This window comes from Ovis aries, chromosome 3, assembly GCF_016772045.2.
Source record: "Ovis aries strain OAR_USU_Benz2616 breed Rambouillet chromosome 3, ARS-UI_Ramb_v3.0, whole genome shotgun sequence".
In the NCBI taxonomy this organism is placed as follows: Eukaryota; Metazoa; Chordata; class Mammalia; order Artiodactyla; family Bovidae; genus Ovis; species Ovis aries.
In genome coordinates, this window is record NC_056056.1 from 28,522,184 (window position 1) to 28,538,861 (window position 16,678).

The 16,678-nt window shown below is 55.1% G+C and overlaps 2 protein-coding genes across 25 annotated transcripts in view; one reads left to right on the forward strand and one right to left on the reverse strand.

The window, feature by feature from the left end:
* The first annotated feature begins 183 nt into the window (after positions 1–183).
* On the forward strand, positions 184–12,124 carry GDF7 (growth differentiation factor 7). The gene is made up of 2 exons (XM_027968331.3): positions 184–583; positions 3,226–12,124. Exons 1-2 carry the CDS (start codon positions 184–186, stop codon positions 4,197–4,199), a joined length of 1,374 nt encoding a protein of 457 aa, XP_027824132.2. The 3' UTR covers positions 4,200–12,124.
* LDAH (lipid droplet associated hydrolase) overlaps positions 12,063–16,678 on the reverse strand; it is a 101,447-nt gene continuing 96,831 nt past the window's right edge. For 4 of the 24 annotated variants that reach the window (XM_060411889.1, XM_060411887.1, XM_060411884.1 and 1 more), the window contains one exon: positions 12,063–15,942. In XM_060411889.1, coding sequence (XP_060267872.1) covers positions 15,841–15,942 — 102 coding nt within the window. In that variant the 3' untranslated portion in view covers positions 12,063–15,840. The remainder of the gene's footprint in view (positions 15,943–16,678) is intronic. The other 20 variants (XR_009599757.1, XR_003588646.3, XR_009599761.1 and 17 more) reach the window with 11 other exon arrangements.

Consider the following 16,678-nt stretch of genomic DNA (forward strand, 5'->3'; position numbering starts at 1 on the left):
AGCAGGGGGCGCTGCTCCGGGCGTTGACGGGGGTGGGGTGGGGTGGGGTGGAGTGGGAGAGGAGGGGGGCCGCAGCTTGCAGCGCACACTTCCCCCATTATTAAACATTATGTTCAAAAGGCGCCGGGGGACTTCCCGAAGCCACGGAGCCCGCGCCGCCCGCCCGCCTGGCCCTCGGAGCCCATGGACCTGAGCGCGGCCGCCGCGCTGTGCCTCTGGCTGCTGAGCGCCTGCCGCCCCCGCGACGGGCTAGAAGCAGCCGCCGTGCTGCGGGCGGCGGGGGCAGGGCCGGCCGAAAGTCCTGGGGGCGGCGGCGGCGGCGGCGGCGGCGGGACAACCCTCGCCGCGGCTGCGGGCGCCTCAGCTGCCCTGGCCGCCGCGTCTCCCGAGCCCCGCGGTGCGCGCCGCGCCACGGGCTCCGGCTTCAGGAACGGCTCGGTGGTGCCGCACCAGTTCATGATGTCGCTTTACAGGAGCCTGGCCGGGAGGACTCCGGCCGGGCCAGTCGCCGCCTCCACCTCGGGATCTGGCCGCCACGGCCGCGCGGACACAGTCACCGGCTTCGCGGACCAGGCGACCCCAGGTACTCTGCCGTTACCGCGCCCGTCCATCCTGTCTTGCGCCCCAGCACCATTCCCCTCGGTGTGGCTCGGGGGGCCTCGGTCCCAGGCTCAGGTGTTAGAAAGTTCTCCGAGGCCCACGCACCCGACCTCGCAGCGCCTGGACTCTGGCTAGAGCCGCGGCAGCTGGCGGGGGCCCGCGGCCCCAGAGGGCTATGCCCATCCTCTGCCCGGGGTGCCCTGGCCCTGCCAGCCCCGCGGGTCCCTTCGAGGAGGCAGGCTGAGTTGGAGATCCGGAGAAGCAAGGAGGGGATTCGGCGCAGAGGGACTGAGCAGAGGTGGCGGCGTTGGCTGCTTGATTGCTCTGCTGCTCTCAATCTTGCGGGGAGGGCCGTACAAACGGGGAAACAGAGGCGAACGCAGGACAGAGCGGGCATCAGACTAAAGTACAGGGCTCCGGAGAGGCTGGTGGCATCACCAGGTGCTAGGAGGGCCCTTCTCAGCAGGCTGATCTCGGTGTAGGCGGGTGCCTGCCTGGGGCTGGATCCCTGGGGAGGTAGAGGAGAGGAGGCTATGCAGAGAGGAGAGGAGGGCCCGCCAACCTGCAGGAATTCAGGCCTCTCTGGGACCAAGCACCCCACCTTGCTCCACCCTGAGCCCTCCAAAGGTAGGACTTGGGTGAGGCAGTGGTGGTTGGGGAGTGTCATCTGGATTTTATTAATCTCTATTGAAGCCATTAGAGCAGACAGATAGGGAAAATTTAACTAATTTCAGGCGGAAATGCAAGTAATTTCGGCCTTAATTCTATCCAGCCAGAGACCCAGCCGGGAAGGCAGGAGGGAAAGAAAGGCAATAGGGCTGGGAAGTAAGTGCTGCTGCCACCCAGGCCCTGCTGGGAGCCAGTGGAGGGTTCTGTATATCCACTGCTAGCCCCGGAAGACAGGTAGAGGGGGTGCAGCAATCAGGCCTCTTATTCCCTCCAGCATACACACAGGGTCTGCACAGGCCGCTTTATTTGCGAATGCAGGGACCATCTGGGCCCAAATGGCCCTAAAGTCTGGTGGAAATTTTCAAGCATTCTCTGAGAGCCTGGGGTGCCCCCTGGATGGGATGCTAGTGTACTTGTAGGGAGCCTGAGTCCTGGTGTGCAGACCCTGGGGAGGGGGTCTCCCAGCTGTGGGAGAGGTGAGATTTGTATGGCCCTGAGCTTGTAGAGAGGCACCAGATGCTCTTCCTTAGATCGAGTTAGGCCTGCAGTGGCCTCAGCCTGAGCTAAATCACAGGAAATTTCGGAGAGGATGCAGCAGCAGAATCTCAAACCAGGGAGAGGCTTGCAGGGAAGCTCAGAGAGAGTGCTGCGGCTCCCAAAGCCCCGGGAGAAAGTATGGGGCGACCGAAGGAGCACTTTGCCTAGTGCCTCTCCTGCTTGCCTTCTGCCCTGAGCCTCCACTCAGAGCAGGGCTGCCTGCGGTCTCCAGAGGCCGGGGCAGCACCCACACTTCGGTCCCCAGGAGGCGATGGCTTGGCGTCCAGTGGTTGGTGAGCAACACTCCAACAGTGGGGGGAGTCTGCACAGTCTCTTCGCGTTTGGGGCAAAACGAAACCATATGACCTTCTTCAAAGGGAGCTCCTTATCTGCTGCTTGGTGGAATTTCAGCTCTTTTCTTCCTTTCTGAGCCCCAAAGAAAAAAAGTGTCTACGATGAGAAGTAAAATCCCAGAGGCCGAGTTGAGTCCTAACGGAGGGAAAGGCTAGGTCTGCGAGGGGACCAGCGGGGCCCTGGCGGGAAAGCCAGTCGGTCCTCTGCCTTCCCTGCAGCAAGGCGTCCCGGCCGCTTTAAGCCCTTCGCAGAAAGTGGCTTGCGCTCCTTTAACGCCTTTCCCTTCCGTCGGAGGTGGCGGAAACACTGGGAGAAGTTTGAGCCTGTAGTTCCCATTGCGACCAGGGGCTGACCCGGGCCCCTATTTGGGCCTCAGTTCCCCTCCAGCAGAGCAAGGAGCCTGGATGCTGGAAAGGGGGTCTGCAGCGCTGCGGACACGTGTCTCTTCTGGACGAATCTTGGAGGCCCAGCCTGCCCGGGAGATCGTGTCCGGCTGGAATGTCCAGGCAGGGCTAGGGAAGAGAAGCCGCAGCAGCAGTTTTCAGGGGACAAGAACTTTCGGTTTTCGCCCAACCGAGACTCTGAGACTCTCCTGGCGGGTAAGGAGGGCCATAACGAGCAGTCCCCAGACCGTGCCTGGCCTGGCCTCCAGGTCTTTAAGAGGTGCACGACTTCTGATGCGCCCATCAAGCCTCGTTTTCTGCCACCGGCCGAAAGTCTGGCCTCCGCCTTAGTCTTCGAAAACCCATGGCTCTGGGGCAGACAGCCGAACTGTAGGAGCCCTAAGGCTTGGGTCTCGGGTGCCCACGAGGCGCGCTAAGTTCGTTGGGTTGTTGGACATCATTTAGCTCGAATCAAAGCTCACATCCCGATAACCTGAGCGACGGCTCCCTCTCTTTTCGGCCAGGCTGACGGCTTTTGGACTGGAGCCGAGACGTGCGAGTGGGCGCCGGCCACAGCGAACCTTGCTCCCCACATCCAGGGCAGTTGGGACTGTTTGCAGTTAGAGGGTGCACGCTTCGCTCTCACTCCCGTTCTTTCTCTGTCTCTGCCCGTCCCCTGCAGACGAATCGGCAGCCGAGACGGGCCTGAACTTCCTGTTCGACGTGTCCAGCCTTCCCGACGCAGACGAGGTGTTGGGCGCGGAGCTGCGCGTGCTGCGCCGCGAGTCCGGGGCGCGGGGCCCCGGCAGCGCGAGTCTCGCGTTGCTGCTGCTGTCCACGTGCCCCAACGCCGCGCGCGCCCCGCGCCTGCTGCACTCCCGCGCCGCCGAGTCCCTGGACACCGCGCGCTGGGAGGTGTTCGACGTGGCAGACGCCTTACGGCGCCACCGCCGGGAACCGCGCCCCAGCCGCGCGTTCTGCCTCTCGCTGCGTGGAGTGGTGGGTTCGGCGCGGGTCCCGCTGGCACTGCGGCTGCTGGGCTTCGGTTTGCGGGGCGGCGGCGGCGGCGGCGGCGGCGCGGCGGCGGCGGAGGAACGCGCGCTGCTGGTGGTCTCCTCCCGCACGCAGAGGAAGGAGAGCCTGTTCCGAGAGATACGCTCCCAGGCGCGCGCGCTCGGGGCCGCGCTGGCCGCGGAGTCGCGGCCGGATCCGGGACCCGGCGTGGGCTCGCCGACCGCGGTCATCGGCGGGCGCAGGCGGCGGCGGACGGCGTTGGCCGGGGCGCGGGCAGCTCAGGGCAGCGGCGGGGGCGCGGGCCGGGGCCAGGGGCGCAGGGGCCGGAGCCGCTGTAGCCGCAAGCCCTTGCACGTGGACTTCAAGGAGCTGGGTTGGGACGACTGGATCATCGCGCCCCTGGACTACGAGGCATACCACTGCGAGGGCGTGTGCGACTTCCCGCTGCGCTCGCACCTTGAGCCCACCAACCACGCCATCATTCAGACGCTGCTGAACTCCATGGCCCCGGATGCGGCGCCAGCCTCCTGCTGCGTGCCCGCGCGCCTCAGCCCGATCAGCATCCTCTACATCGACGCCGCCAACAACGTGGTCTACAAGCAGTACGAGGACATGGTGGTGGAGGCGTGCGGCTGCAGGTAGCATGCGGGTCGGCTGGGCCAGGGCGGGGGCAGCCGCGCCACCCAGGGACTCCCCGCTGAAAAGCAGCTTGGGGCAGAGCCTGTCGCCTCGCGGGGGTGCGCGTCCGAGTCTGGCCCGGCGCCCTCGCGGAGGAGGGAGCGCGCACGTTCACGTACCAGCACGCACAGCCGCACACTCCTCACTCGTGCACATGTGCACGGTGGACGCATTGGAAGGCCTTGGGAAGAGAGGATCTGACGCTACCGAATGTCACAGGTCATGTGTATTTTGCAAATAGATATCTATTTTTGCGCCCACTGCCCCCTTTTGGGGAGAGAGGGGTTGCGTTGCCGTGACAGTAACTGGCACTAAATCGAGTAGAATCAGGTTAGGGAATTAGGGGCTTCAGAGTAGGGGGAACTAACGGGATACTCGAGTAAGTCTCATTTCACCCCCTTTTTGTTTCTGGCCAAGTGTGGGGCACAGCTGGCTGGGAGGGAGGGGGCAGAGTTCCCGGTGTTGCTCCTGGGGCAACACCCCAGAAGGTTTTTCTTAGGAGCTGGGAGGAGGCTTCTAGGGTTGGAAAGAGGCACAGAGGTGGGTGGGGTGGGCAGGCTCCTGCCAAGGACGGAGGACTGGGGCTTGTCTGCCAGGTAATGCCCTTTCTGAAAGTTTGCGTTGCATCTGCATCGGCGTCATTAACTCTGGAGAGGAACCGCTGCAAAAGGCCTCATCTTTTTCCTTTAACTTCCAAAAGTCTAACATTTCCCAGTTTTGAAAGGGGAGTTTGTCAGAAAGACTGCATTGTGGAGCTTCCCAGATCTCTGCAAAGGTCAGCACCGGTTTTTTGTTGTTGTTGTTTTTTGTTGTTGTTGTTTTTTGTTTTAATCAATTCAAATTGGGAATTATCTAGAAAGTGGAAAAAACAATTTAGGAGGGGATAAGTGAGATGGGGGATAGGCTTTTAACTGCGGGACTGATCTGACTTGTCATGGGGTAGAGTGGTGTCTTCCAGGTCCTGCAGCTCCTAAGCTGGGTAGACCAAGGTGGTCCTAGGGCCTTGGGGGGACGCAGGAGGAAGCTGGTGCAATGTCTGGGGATTGGGAAAGGGGGTTGCTATGACTTTCCCTAAAGACCTGCCAGGAGGTTTTTCTAAGGAGCTGGGAGGAGGCTTCTAGGGTTGGAAAGAGGCACAGAGGTGGGTGGGGTGGGCAGGCTCCTGCCAAGGAGGGAGGACTGGGGCTTGTCTGCCAGGTAGGCACAGCTCCCTCCGAATGGCACCCTCCGAGTGGCCCACATGTGCTTGTGCTTAGCTATCAAGTCTGTGTCGGCTTTTGCACGCTTTCACTGTGTTGTTGCTGTAGTTTTTGGCAGTGTGATAGTAATGGGAAGTGAAGGCACACAAAAGTGCTTTTGTGAGATTTCAGTTCCCCACAGCCCAGTGGTTCGGAGCAGGAGGAAGGTCGGTCCCTCCCCTCCTTGCTCCGTGGAGGGGCATCTGCAGTTTCGCTGCTGTGGTCCCTTCAGAAGGACCGTGGTGTGGGGGCCAGAAGTGGAAGACTATCCCCGGTCTCACTGTTTTGCCCCAAGAAGTCTTGCTGATAGTAGGATTGTCTGTCCCTGTAAAAGGGAGGCAGGACATGCCAGCCTTCATTGTTTTATTTGGTTCATTTCTGCCTGGGGGCCCTCTGTGGCCTGTGTAAATGATTGGGAGAAGGGAAAGAAACAGGTTGGATTCCACCTGCTTGGGGCTCCAAGGGCTTTCTTGAGAAACCCTGCAGCCCTCCTCGTCCTCCTGCTTAAGGCTATGCTGGTCTTTCTCCTTTAGGGTCCCTGAGAGGCCTTCTTCGCTACTCTTCCTGTCTTGGATGCTAAGATCCAGGGCGATTTATACAAATCTTCATTCTCAGAGAGAATTCTCTTAAAGAGAGATTTGAAAGATTTAGATATAACTCATTTATTTAAGGGTCCCCACCTGAGTCCTTTTTATCTTTTAAAATCCCCCCATAGGAGGAGGAGAAACCACATTTATAATGTGAATTTATATGCTGTGGCTATGTAAGTAGCTATCCATAAAAATGCAAGTCTCTTCTCATTAAAACAAAAATCCCAAAGCAGCTGCTGCAGTACACTTCCAGTCAATTTCAGTGACTGGGCAAACATCTATGAATTTTGCCAGAGAAGTGAAACTCTCATTTTCTAAACTATGATTTGAATAGTATTTGCCTAGTGATTACTCTGAGACCTGTCACAATGAAGAATTTTTTTAAAAGGGCGCTAAAGTATTAAAAGTCATGATATTAGAAGTTTTAGAAAGGGAGCGGAAAAACTATAGCTAAATATTATTTTGAAGAAATTCTAGTATATTTCATCTCTTTGGACAAAAGCAAACATGTGATACTTTGTTAATGACTAGGAGAAACAACTGGAGGGGAAGAAATGTCTTGATTTAGTCTGAGCTTTCTGTAACAGGAAAAAAAAAACGTCCATTTTCTGTTTCCTCCCGTTGACCCGCTTCCACCAAGATGTAATGGAAGTGATGGAGGAAGTGGGGTGTCTCTCTCATCTCGAGTCCAGGCTTGCACCCCACGGTGGGGGGCATTGTCCTTGGTCACTGACAGTTCCTTCGATGACCCCTGATGCCCTTAATGTGTTGTTTACCAGATAAAAGGAATGCCGCCTAGATTGCATCTGGAGCCGCATGAACCAACCAGCGGCCACTGTGTTCCGTCTCAGGCCTCTATATCTCAGAGTTAAAAGAAGGTGAACAGAAGGATGATGTGTTTTGCTTTGTAAAAAAAGACAGCAAACGGGCCATCACACATGGAGACAGATTCTTGCTGTGGCGATGTGGTTAGGATAGCTTTGTCAAGACGTGGACGCACGTGTTTTGCCTGCACGGTCAGTAGTACCCTGTACTGTCATCTGTCTTCCAGGCAGTGCGGAGCGGGCCTGAATCAGCCAGCCGGAATCTCCGGTCCCCACAGAGGGAAAACAGGCTGCTGACGGTCGTGGACAGAGTGTCAGGACTGTGAGTGAAGGTGGCCCTCCTTTAGCCTTGGGTCCCCAAACTCTTCCTCTCAAAGGAGACCCCAGATTGCTGGGGAAGAATCGAGAGCCTTCAAACCATTCTTTGCTAGAGAGGAGAGTTTGGCATTGCTGCCTGGGGAGCACAGGGCAGGCCAGCTGGGGCCCTCGGGGATGGTGCCAGGTCTGCCAGGCACCCAGGCAGTCTGGTCACTGCCGCTTGAAGCCAGACTTCCATATTAAGGGTGACCCCAGTGCTGGGAAGTGGCTGTGCCTGCCGATGCTGCCATGCTTGCCTGGTTGAATTCTGGGTTTCCAAGCAGCAGGACTGGGTCCTCTGGAGACGGTGGCAGGCCTTGTCAGCTTAGCTTGGGGGAGCAGGCCTGAGCCGCGCCATTCACCTGTACGCACTCCCCTTCGCCCTCCTGTCCTGGCCAGTTTTGTTGCTGCCATGGAAGGGAAGGGAGAAGACAGGTGGACTGTGTGATCGTCGAGTCACCCCGTCAGACCCTCTATGGGGACTTCTCCCTTGACGCCTCTCGGAGGAGGTGTCAGCAGGAGCAGAAACCTCACTCCCATTTGTGCTCAAGAGAGTCTGACTACCTTGTGGATGTCATCACAGTGTAACTCAAACCCTACAAGTCAGTTATCCTGTTTGCAATCTCATTCAAACTCAAAGCAAAAAATAACTAGGGACTGTAGACTGACCTTTTCCTTAAAGCAGAGACAAAAACTGAATGCTTTCCAAGTGCAGCTCGTGCAAAGTCCGACTTTCCTCTTGCTTGAACGTGGGCTCTAGAGAATACAATGAGAGGACCAGAAAGCACTGTAGCCTCCTGTGGACCATACATGCTGTCGGGGGCCTTGGGGATTCTTGGGACACAGAGCTTCCTGCAGGTTAAGAAAGCAGGGCCAGCTCAGTGGGCCTTGGGCAGCGGACCTCTGGGGGACGCCAGGTGGGCTGGGCTGTTAGGTGCTGGAAAGCAGGGTCCAAGAGGGCCTAGGTTGGATCGTGCTCTCAGAAAGGGTCTGGACTGGGGAGGAAAGAGTCATGGCTGAGTGACCCCAGAAGCTAGAGGGCAGTGAGGTGGGAAGAAGCTGGACCCCTCCACAGGGCTGTGGGCAGTGCGGAGGCTGAGCCCACCATAAAAATACCCGCAGGAAGGCCACGCTACTGGACGTCTCTGGAGAAGTCTAGCAAGTCATGGGTGGTTACCTCCCTGCTCAGAGCGTCAGTAAAATGAGAAGCGCTTGGGTCCTGTGGTTTAGAATTGTCCTTCGTCCCCAGAGCCCATTCACGTCATTCAAAGGCAGAGCAGAGGTGACTTCCTGGAGAAGGTTCCCTCCAACCCAGCCCCAGAGCCGCTATCACAGGTGCTGTAGCTTTTTCCTGTGTGTGTGTGGGGGGGGGTGGGGTGGGTGTGTGTCTGTTCATTACACTCTTGGCTTCCATTGGTGCTTCTTGGATGTTGCTCTGGTATCCTCCCGGGGCAAGGTAGGCCAAGAGTCCTGGGGGTCGGGCTCAGCTCACCAGAGCCACAGCTTTTCTCACATCATGTCCCAGCTGAGGGGCGCTATTGGCCCCACTGGAATTCTGCCTGTGCTCCAGGGTGGGTAGAGCCACACTTAGCTGAGATTTTTTCTGTGACCAAGTCTTGGGCGGGGGCTTCCACACTACCCTCTGGGAGGAAAGGACAGAAAAGGTGGCGCCTTGCTGCAGCCCAGACAGGGCCTTGGGCTGTCGTGGAGTCCCTGGACAAGGCAGGCAAGCCCACCTGAGGATGAACTGTTTCGCCAGGGCCCCGCCTGGCCCTCAGCCACCTCATTGCCGGGCCAGCGTGTGGCCCAGCTACTAGGGGTGGGACCCAGGGGCAGACGCCAGAAAAGCTATGCTTCCTCTTCTTTTTGAAGCCCTGGACACCAGTAGCAGAGTTGAACACTAAGGAACATGAGAAGGGAGGAGAGAAAAAGATGTTATTTCTTACTTTTCAGACAGCTCAGCCTTTGGCTCCTGGAACCTTCGGCCCTTTATTGGAGCAGGCTTCTTCCTCCTTTTGTGCTGTCCTGGACTTTAATATGCACCCAGAGCTTAAAACTGCACAAACAGTTAGCTCCCACCGAGGCTCTAGGTTAGAGAAGCCTGTTCCATCTGGGAAGGCCACACTCCCAGTCTGCAGACAGCCAGCTGCGTGGATGTGGCTGCATGGAGAGGGTTGGAAGTCGGCCTGGTCCATCAGTGGGGGTGATTTTGGCCACGTGGGCTCTGGTCCGTCATTCAGGGCTGCTCTCTGCTTCCAGAGCTCAGCTTCTTCCCACCCGCCCTGCAATTGCCTCCACCTTGTTTGCTGTGTGAGCAGAGGGCCTGGGGCTTGGCAGCGGGCAGCGTTGGGAGGTTGGGGCTTCGTGGCTGCAGCAGCAGCTGTAGCAGAGCCATCCAGGCCTCCCAGGGTAAAATCAAAGCGTGTGAGGTCATTGCAAAATCAGTTTGCATTTCAAGTCATGCTTGTACTTGTTGAAAAGTACAAATATACCCCCAGAGGGTCACAGGCAGTGGGCGGTGGTAAGCTTTCTCTGCCTTGGCAGACCTTCCAGTGGCAGTCCGTGGGCCCCTGCTAGTATCCTCTAGTATCTAGTCTGTGTGCTGTGTTGGCAGAAGAAAGGACTAGCTTCTCTCTCACACACACACCCCTATGGAGTAAGACGGCTGGGGTGTTCATAGACCCTTCCCAAGAGGTGTTTCTGCAGGCAGGTGAGTCTGTGGGCAGGACAGCTTGGCGTGGTACTTACTGTATGAAGCAGTTTTCACTCTGTTTTTGGCCTGGTGAACTAGTTTAGGGCAGTGCAGAAGCTTTTAATCTTCTAAGTCAGTAATGGGATGTGAAATAAATTGTCTAGAAAAACAAGAAGAAGCTTCGCACAGCAAATTCCAGGTGCCTTCAGGCCTGGAGGTTCAAGACCTTCCAGACGCAGCGAGGTGGTTTTGCTTTTGCATTTCTTTTTCACTGGCTTTTAAGATGTAGGCCAACAGGAGTGTGGTGGTGTGGAGATCTGGCCAGGTGGGCATGGGCCAGTGGCGGTTTTCTTTGCAGCTGGTTCTTTTCTTGTCTGTGCTTCCCCACCTGACCAGCAGTTACTGCATCCAAAGGCGGGGGCAAAGTATCTATCTGTTCCCAGCCTCGACTCCACTCAGACACTTGGCTGCCAGAATCTAGAACCTCAGCAGGACCTTCGTGGGCTGAGGTGTGCTTGTGGCAGACAGTGACAAGACTCCTACCCTGTGGGGCTTATTCATGGGAGTCCTGCTGAGTTAGGGGTCAATACAAACCCATCTCTGCCCGGGAAGCACGCCCTTCCCTTGAGGCCGCTCCCTGGGCTGCAGGATCGGGAAGAGCCATCTCTGGCTGGAGGTTCGCTGCAGCCACACACAACCATACCTGTTGTACATTCTTTGTGATGGGCCCATTTTCTCTCACGCCTCTCAACCTGGAGTAGCCCTCACCTAGATTTTTCCGGGGGTGAGTGAGTCTGAAAAGCAGTGACAAGGTGTCAGAGGCCCTTCCTTGTCTGCATGTCTATCTCTGAGTGACTGAAGGCTGCCAAGGGCAGAAAAAGGTGCACGTGTCCCCGTGGCTCAGGGCAGCAGGAACTTGGCTTGAGGGGAGCAGGCTGGTTTGAGGAAGGCTGCACCCATTAGCAGGGCTTATTTTCTTTGCAACTTATATTTCCGGGTCAGGACCCGTGAGAGTCAGAGCAAAGTCAGCCATGCAGTACTCTGTTTCGAAAGTGATGATACAGTTCAGGGAGAAAGCAAGCTCGTGATAAAATGTGTTTTCTGGCTGGGAAGTACTCAAGTTCCAAGCCAGGAATGGAGGCTCTGGAAAGGGGGAATGTCTCTGTCTTTCTCCACCTGGAGAGCATCTTTAGAGTAATGGTTTCATTTTGTTTTTTGGCATTTCACTTTATGCTGTAGCACGAAGAACTTTTATGTTTTTTATGAGGAGGAATCATCTTCAAGTCACTTTAGGTCTTTTAGCTGCAAGTATTTCATCCCACATGGAAAGTTAATGATTTCTTTTAACAAGATTTCTGCAATGATTTTTTTACTTGCCTTCAGTAGATGAAAATAGGAGATTCTGAAAAGTTTAGAAAGCATTTTCTTTCTTCTTCTTCTTTTTTTAAATATATAAAGAAGCAGCTCTTCTCACTGTGAAGGCTTCTGCAGAAGTCCGGCACCAGCTTACCTGTGGTGTGTTTGCACAGGCGCTGGACGGGCAGTGGCGCCTGATGTGGTGGGCACCCTGCCCTTTGCCAAACATGCCCTCCAGTGCCGATATGGTGATTTTAAAGGAAATGGGCGAAACTCGAAATGATGGCGATGCCATCACAGCTGAATGACATGCCGTTCAGTCAGCAGGTAAAGACACAGTTAACGATTTGGGGGCATGGAAAGACCCCCCTTTCGTTTTGCAATGACACTGTTTCTCAGCTTGGCTTGGGAGTGAGATGGGGAAGCCGGGGAGGTTTTTAGACTCATTTAACACAAGCTGAAATTTCCTTTGTCACCTGTCTTCTAGCTCTGGTTCGGCCTGAGGCTTGGGGGCTGGAGCTTGGGCCGTTCATCTCCCTGCTGCCCGGGTTGGCCATCTGGGCGGCACGAGCTGATGTCGTGAATGCCACCCCTGCGCCCAGGCCGGCTAGCAGGGGACTCTTCAAGGGCAGGTACAAACCCACCGTGTATATGTATTCTCAGATTTAAATAGACTGTACATATTGGAGTGTAAATGAACTGTAAAACAGCAATCTCTATTTTTCTGGACAGTTGAATAGCAGTATATATTTGTTAAACATGCTTGTGTACTCTTCATTAACGGTTTTAATATTTTGTACAGATAAGTTGATTAAATATTTTATTGTTAAAATTGCTCCTGGCTGGTCTTTAGAGAACCACTTTTTGACTTGTTATCATGTTTTCCTGTGTTGAGAATAGCAGTCAACCTCTGAGAGTTTAGGAGCGGGTACATTGGAACTGGAGGTTCTGGGCCCATGAGTCTTTAAGCTGACCGACTGCTCCCCCTTGAAACACCTCAGGCTGTGAGTCCAGGAAGGTGGGGGCTTGAGCCATGGGGCTGCTGCTCCCTGGGTCTTTGTGCCTGGTATAACACTGCAGAGGACACTGTGCAGCCACACATGGTATGAAGCCACTGCAGGGGAAGGGAGAAGAATCAAGCTTGGGTTCAGGGGAGAAGAGGCCGAAACACAGAGGAAAACACCGGCTCTTTGGAAAACAAGCACTGGCATTGGTAATGAGTGATCACTGTCATTCCAAGCACAGAGTGAGTGGACAGATCCTCTGTTTACAGATGTATCGGGCTGCTGCTGGATCTAGAAGCCCAGGCACCCCCACCCTGGAGGCTGCACAGTTGTGACTCCTAGCAGCAGAAGCCCAACTGCTGCAGCCTCCTCTGCAAGGCCAGTTAACGTGCGTCAGGAAAACCAGAAGGTCCTGCAGCGAGTCTGACGGGGCACTGCTTCTCGGTGCTCTTCTGGCCAGGCACAGAGATCTGTGCTTGGTGACGCTGTCTCGGCTCCTTCAGCTGCTCTCCTAGACTGGGCAGGAGAGGACGGACCACACAGTCTTCCTCTCCCAGCTGTTTCCTGTAGTTGAGTGAGAAAAATGTTGATTTCATCCGTTCCTAGGTATTTCTGGGGAACTAGTGATGGAGCAGCAGTTGTGGGATGAGGACTTGGCCTCACTACTGACTTGTGACGAGGATCACCTTCTCTGGGATATGGATTGGGCCAGTGTGACTCACCTTTTCGCAGAGTGATCGAGCGCACGTCCATTGTAATCCAGAGTTCTTGTGGGATTTTAATGCCCATCTCCATGTCATGTGTCTTTCTCTGGTGAAAGGTAAATCGAGAAAGCTCCCTTTTTGCTTCTTACTTTCATGACTACCAAATAAAGGAGCCTCTAAGTTAAAAAAATTAAAAAAAAAAAAACACACACACACACACAAAAAAACAAAAAACCATTTTGGCTGCACTGCAGGGCATGTGGGATCTTATTAATAGTTTCCCAAACAGGGATCAAACCTGTGCCCCCTACATTGGAAGCACAGGGTTTGAACTGGACCACCAGGTAAGTTCCAAGGAGTTTCTTTGGCAGAAAAATGTTCACCTTGTAACTAACTCATTTGGCAGGTTGTTGTAAACCCATAGGCTTCATGACTCTGCCATTGAAAAGGGTAAAGTATTACATTCCCTTGATGATAACAACCCTCAGTCAGTTCTTCATTTTTGTATTTTTCACTCTCCACTTAACCTATCCCGGAATTCTGTGGTTAGAGGAGTACGCTTTCAGCTGAGAAGGGCTAGTTACAGGGAGAAGGGGAAGTCAGGAGCTGCATTTAAAATTTTATCCTATTTCCCAGACACTGTTGAGAGATGGTCTAAAGGCCCTGCAATGACCGATGCTAAAAGGAGGCGAAGAAAGACTTCTCCGCTCCTCCAGGCCCCGGCCCTGGTGTGCCCACTGCCTGCTCATCTCAAGGCAGGCTGAGGCCAAGATGCCACCACCTGCTACCTCCCTGAGAGCGGAGCTGTCTGATCTGGTTGTGGATCCCTTGTGCTCTTGTGCCCCAGGGAAGCTCTGTTCTGCTCAGAAGAAACAGTGATCTGGGCATAAGCTCGTCCGTTGTGACGTGTCACTGGAGTGCAGCCCCCGACCGTGAGGCTGGGGGCTTTGCTGAGCCCTAATCACATGCAGGTGCTTGGCCCTGCAGCGGTGGCCAGTGGGAGGAAGCCCAGATGTGGTGTGAAGCCCGCGCAGCGTGGATTTGCAGAGGTGGGATGCTGGTCCCACTGTGGGTGCGGGGGGAGGCCCTGCAGGTGCACCGGCATCCCTGGCTGTCATGGCTGCCCAGTCACAGGGTCACATTCCCGTCCCGGGAAGAGGAATTTTCCCATAGACTCACCCAGCAAGGGAGTCTGTCCCGTTGTGGGGAGGTCAGCCCAGCCCCTCTGCCAGAACGTCTGAGGAATGTGATGCAAAATGAAAATGCTCTGCTGTCTCGGAGCCAGGGCTCGTGTATTGTTGCTTATAATTCCCACTTGGGGTGCTGCACGGGGTTAGCGCACAACAAATAATAACCACATATTTGGTCATTGCTAATACCCAAAGTCTAGAGGTTTTCTAATCACAGAAGAATGGAAGTAACAGTTGCAGCTGGACAGCCAAAGAATGGGCCATGGCATGCAGTGGCCTTGCTGAGAGTGGCCAGCCTGTGTCCTGGAATCTGACTCAGCGGTGCACAGTGAGGCTGGGGAAGTGCTAAAGGGATAAGCGAGCAAGCCCTTGTCACAATTCCATTTACACACTCAGTTCTGAGGGACAAGGAGTCCCAGCGACGTGATCCTCTGACAAGTCCGACCGACTGAGGGAACTATACTTCTTGAGAGCTTGCATATTAAGTATGGCAACAACTTATTAATTTAGAAAACAAGTTATTGACTCGTCTGTGTGACAGGCCTTATGCTATAAGCCCTGAGCATAGAGAGTAACTAGATACAAGGCCCATCTCCTAGGACTCTCTTTTCAGGGGCAAGAAGGATAATAGTGGGGCAGGGAGGATAAAAATTCAGTTCCTGCAATAACAGCAAGTGCTTCACTAGGGATGGGGCAGGGGGCCCAAGAGGGCTCTGATGGAAGGAGAGAGGGAGAGGGGGCTCTGGGAGGCAGAAGGAGCTGGCAGCCTTCAGGGGGTGGGATCGAGGCCTGGGCACTCTCAAAGCTGGAGCAGTGGATCCCAGAGGTTCAGGGTACAGGGCACTTCTGAGGAGCAGATAGAAGTGAGCATCTCTGGAGGACTGGGTGGCCCTGGACAGAGTTGCAGAGACCAGAACGTGGAACTGAGCCTCAGCTCTGACCCCCTGCCACCCCCCCACCCCCTACCACCTGGTGCCTGAGACATCCCACCTCAAACCCCTCCCTGTCTCATCTTCCAATCTTTTAATGCTACTCAGTCATTAACCAACCATCTACTCTACACTTCCGCTGACAACCTGGCCCTCAAATGCCCTTCCAGGACTCCCTTTCCCAACCCTCCACTCTTGCCAGGCTGCCTGCCTACTCTTTTCCTCCAGGAGGCAGCAGGATGCTATGGGGAGGAACGGGTGAGGCCATGGCCCTGGGGCAGAGACCGAGGGTCACTCAGCAGCTCTGAGGTCTTGACCAAGCCCCTACTTGGCACCTGCGTGGTGGCACATGTGGTCATAAGGCCTGAGTGAGATACTCTAAGTGCAGGGTGAGGAGCATGTTCCAAACCCACCCAAGTTCCACCTTTCCACCTGTCCTGGCAGGAACAGCACCTACCGTCCCCCACAGGATGTTTCTCTTTACAGAGTTGCAGCAACCTGGAGCCCTCTGTGGCCCCCAACCCGTGAGAGGCCTGCAGTCTGCTGGAACAGGACATGTCCACATCCCACAACGGCTCCCTACCTGGGCCAACGTGATGGCTCACCTGCATCTCCAGCAGGCAGATGCAGGAACCTCAGCCCCTTGGAAAGGGAAATCTTTTCTGTCCTCAGCACTCCTCCAGGAGGGGCTCCAGCCTGAAGGCCTCAGAGATGTGTTTGTTCACAGATCATACGTGGTCCCGGGCACTGCCCACCCCTCGAGCTCAACCCCGCCAAGGGAGGGAGGAGCCCAGGGATGTCTCTTCTCTCCAGCAGGTGGAGGCTAGGAACAAAGATGATGTCTCTTGTTATTTAAGAAATGCTTTGTCATACAGAGTGAAGTAAGTCAATGAGAGAAAAATAAATGTCATATTAATGCATACATACGGAATCTAGAAAAACGGTACAGATGAACCTATTTGCAGGGCAGGAATAGAGACGCAGGTGGAGAGAACAGACATGTAGACCTTGTCGGGGGGGAAGAGGGGGATGAATTGGGATTGACATATATATACGCTACCACGTGTAAAATAGCTAGCTAGTGGGAAGCTGCTGTACAGCACACGGAGCTCAGCTTGGTGCTCTGTGACCTGGAGGGGTGGGATGAGGGGGTGGGGTGAGCCAAGAGGGAGGGGATATATGTGTATATACAGCTGACTCACTTCCTTGTATAGCAGAAACACAACATTGTAAAGTAACTATACCCCAGACAATTAAAAAACACAAAACAAAAACATTTTGCTTCTTACATCTTTTCTAAAGGACTGTAAGTTCCTCGAGGGGAAGTTTGGGTGCTTGGGGCTGTGTGTGGGAGGCCTGTATGGCCTGGGGTCAGAAGACTGTGTCAGGTGGGGGAGTGGCCCCCTCCTTTATCAATATAAATCAGAAACTCTGAGACAGTTAGAAGGTCTCAGGCTGGGTGCAACGACCCAGAAATGGGGAATCACAGAGTCCTGCACAGCACCACAGGGAAGACAGTACAAGGCAGACAAGTGTGCTGTCATCCTTTGGGTACCATG

What these genes read in the sequence shown, in the direction of transcription:
- GDF7 (XM_027968331.3), top strand. Translation starts at nt 184, where the DNA reads ATGGACCTGAGCGCGGCCGCCGCGCTGTGCCTCTGGCTGCTGAGCGCC. An exon ending in CGCGGACCAGGCGACCCCAG is followed by an intron (nt 584 to 3,225) that starts GTACTCTGCCGT and finishes CGTCCCCTGCAG; the next exon opens with ACGAATCGGCAGCCGAGACG.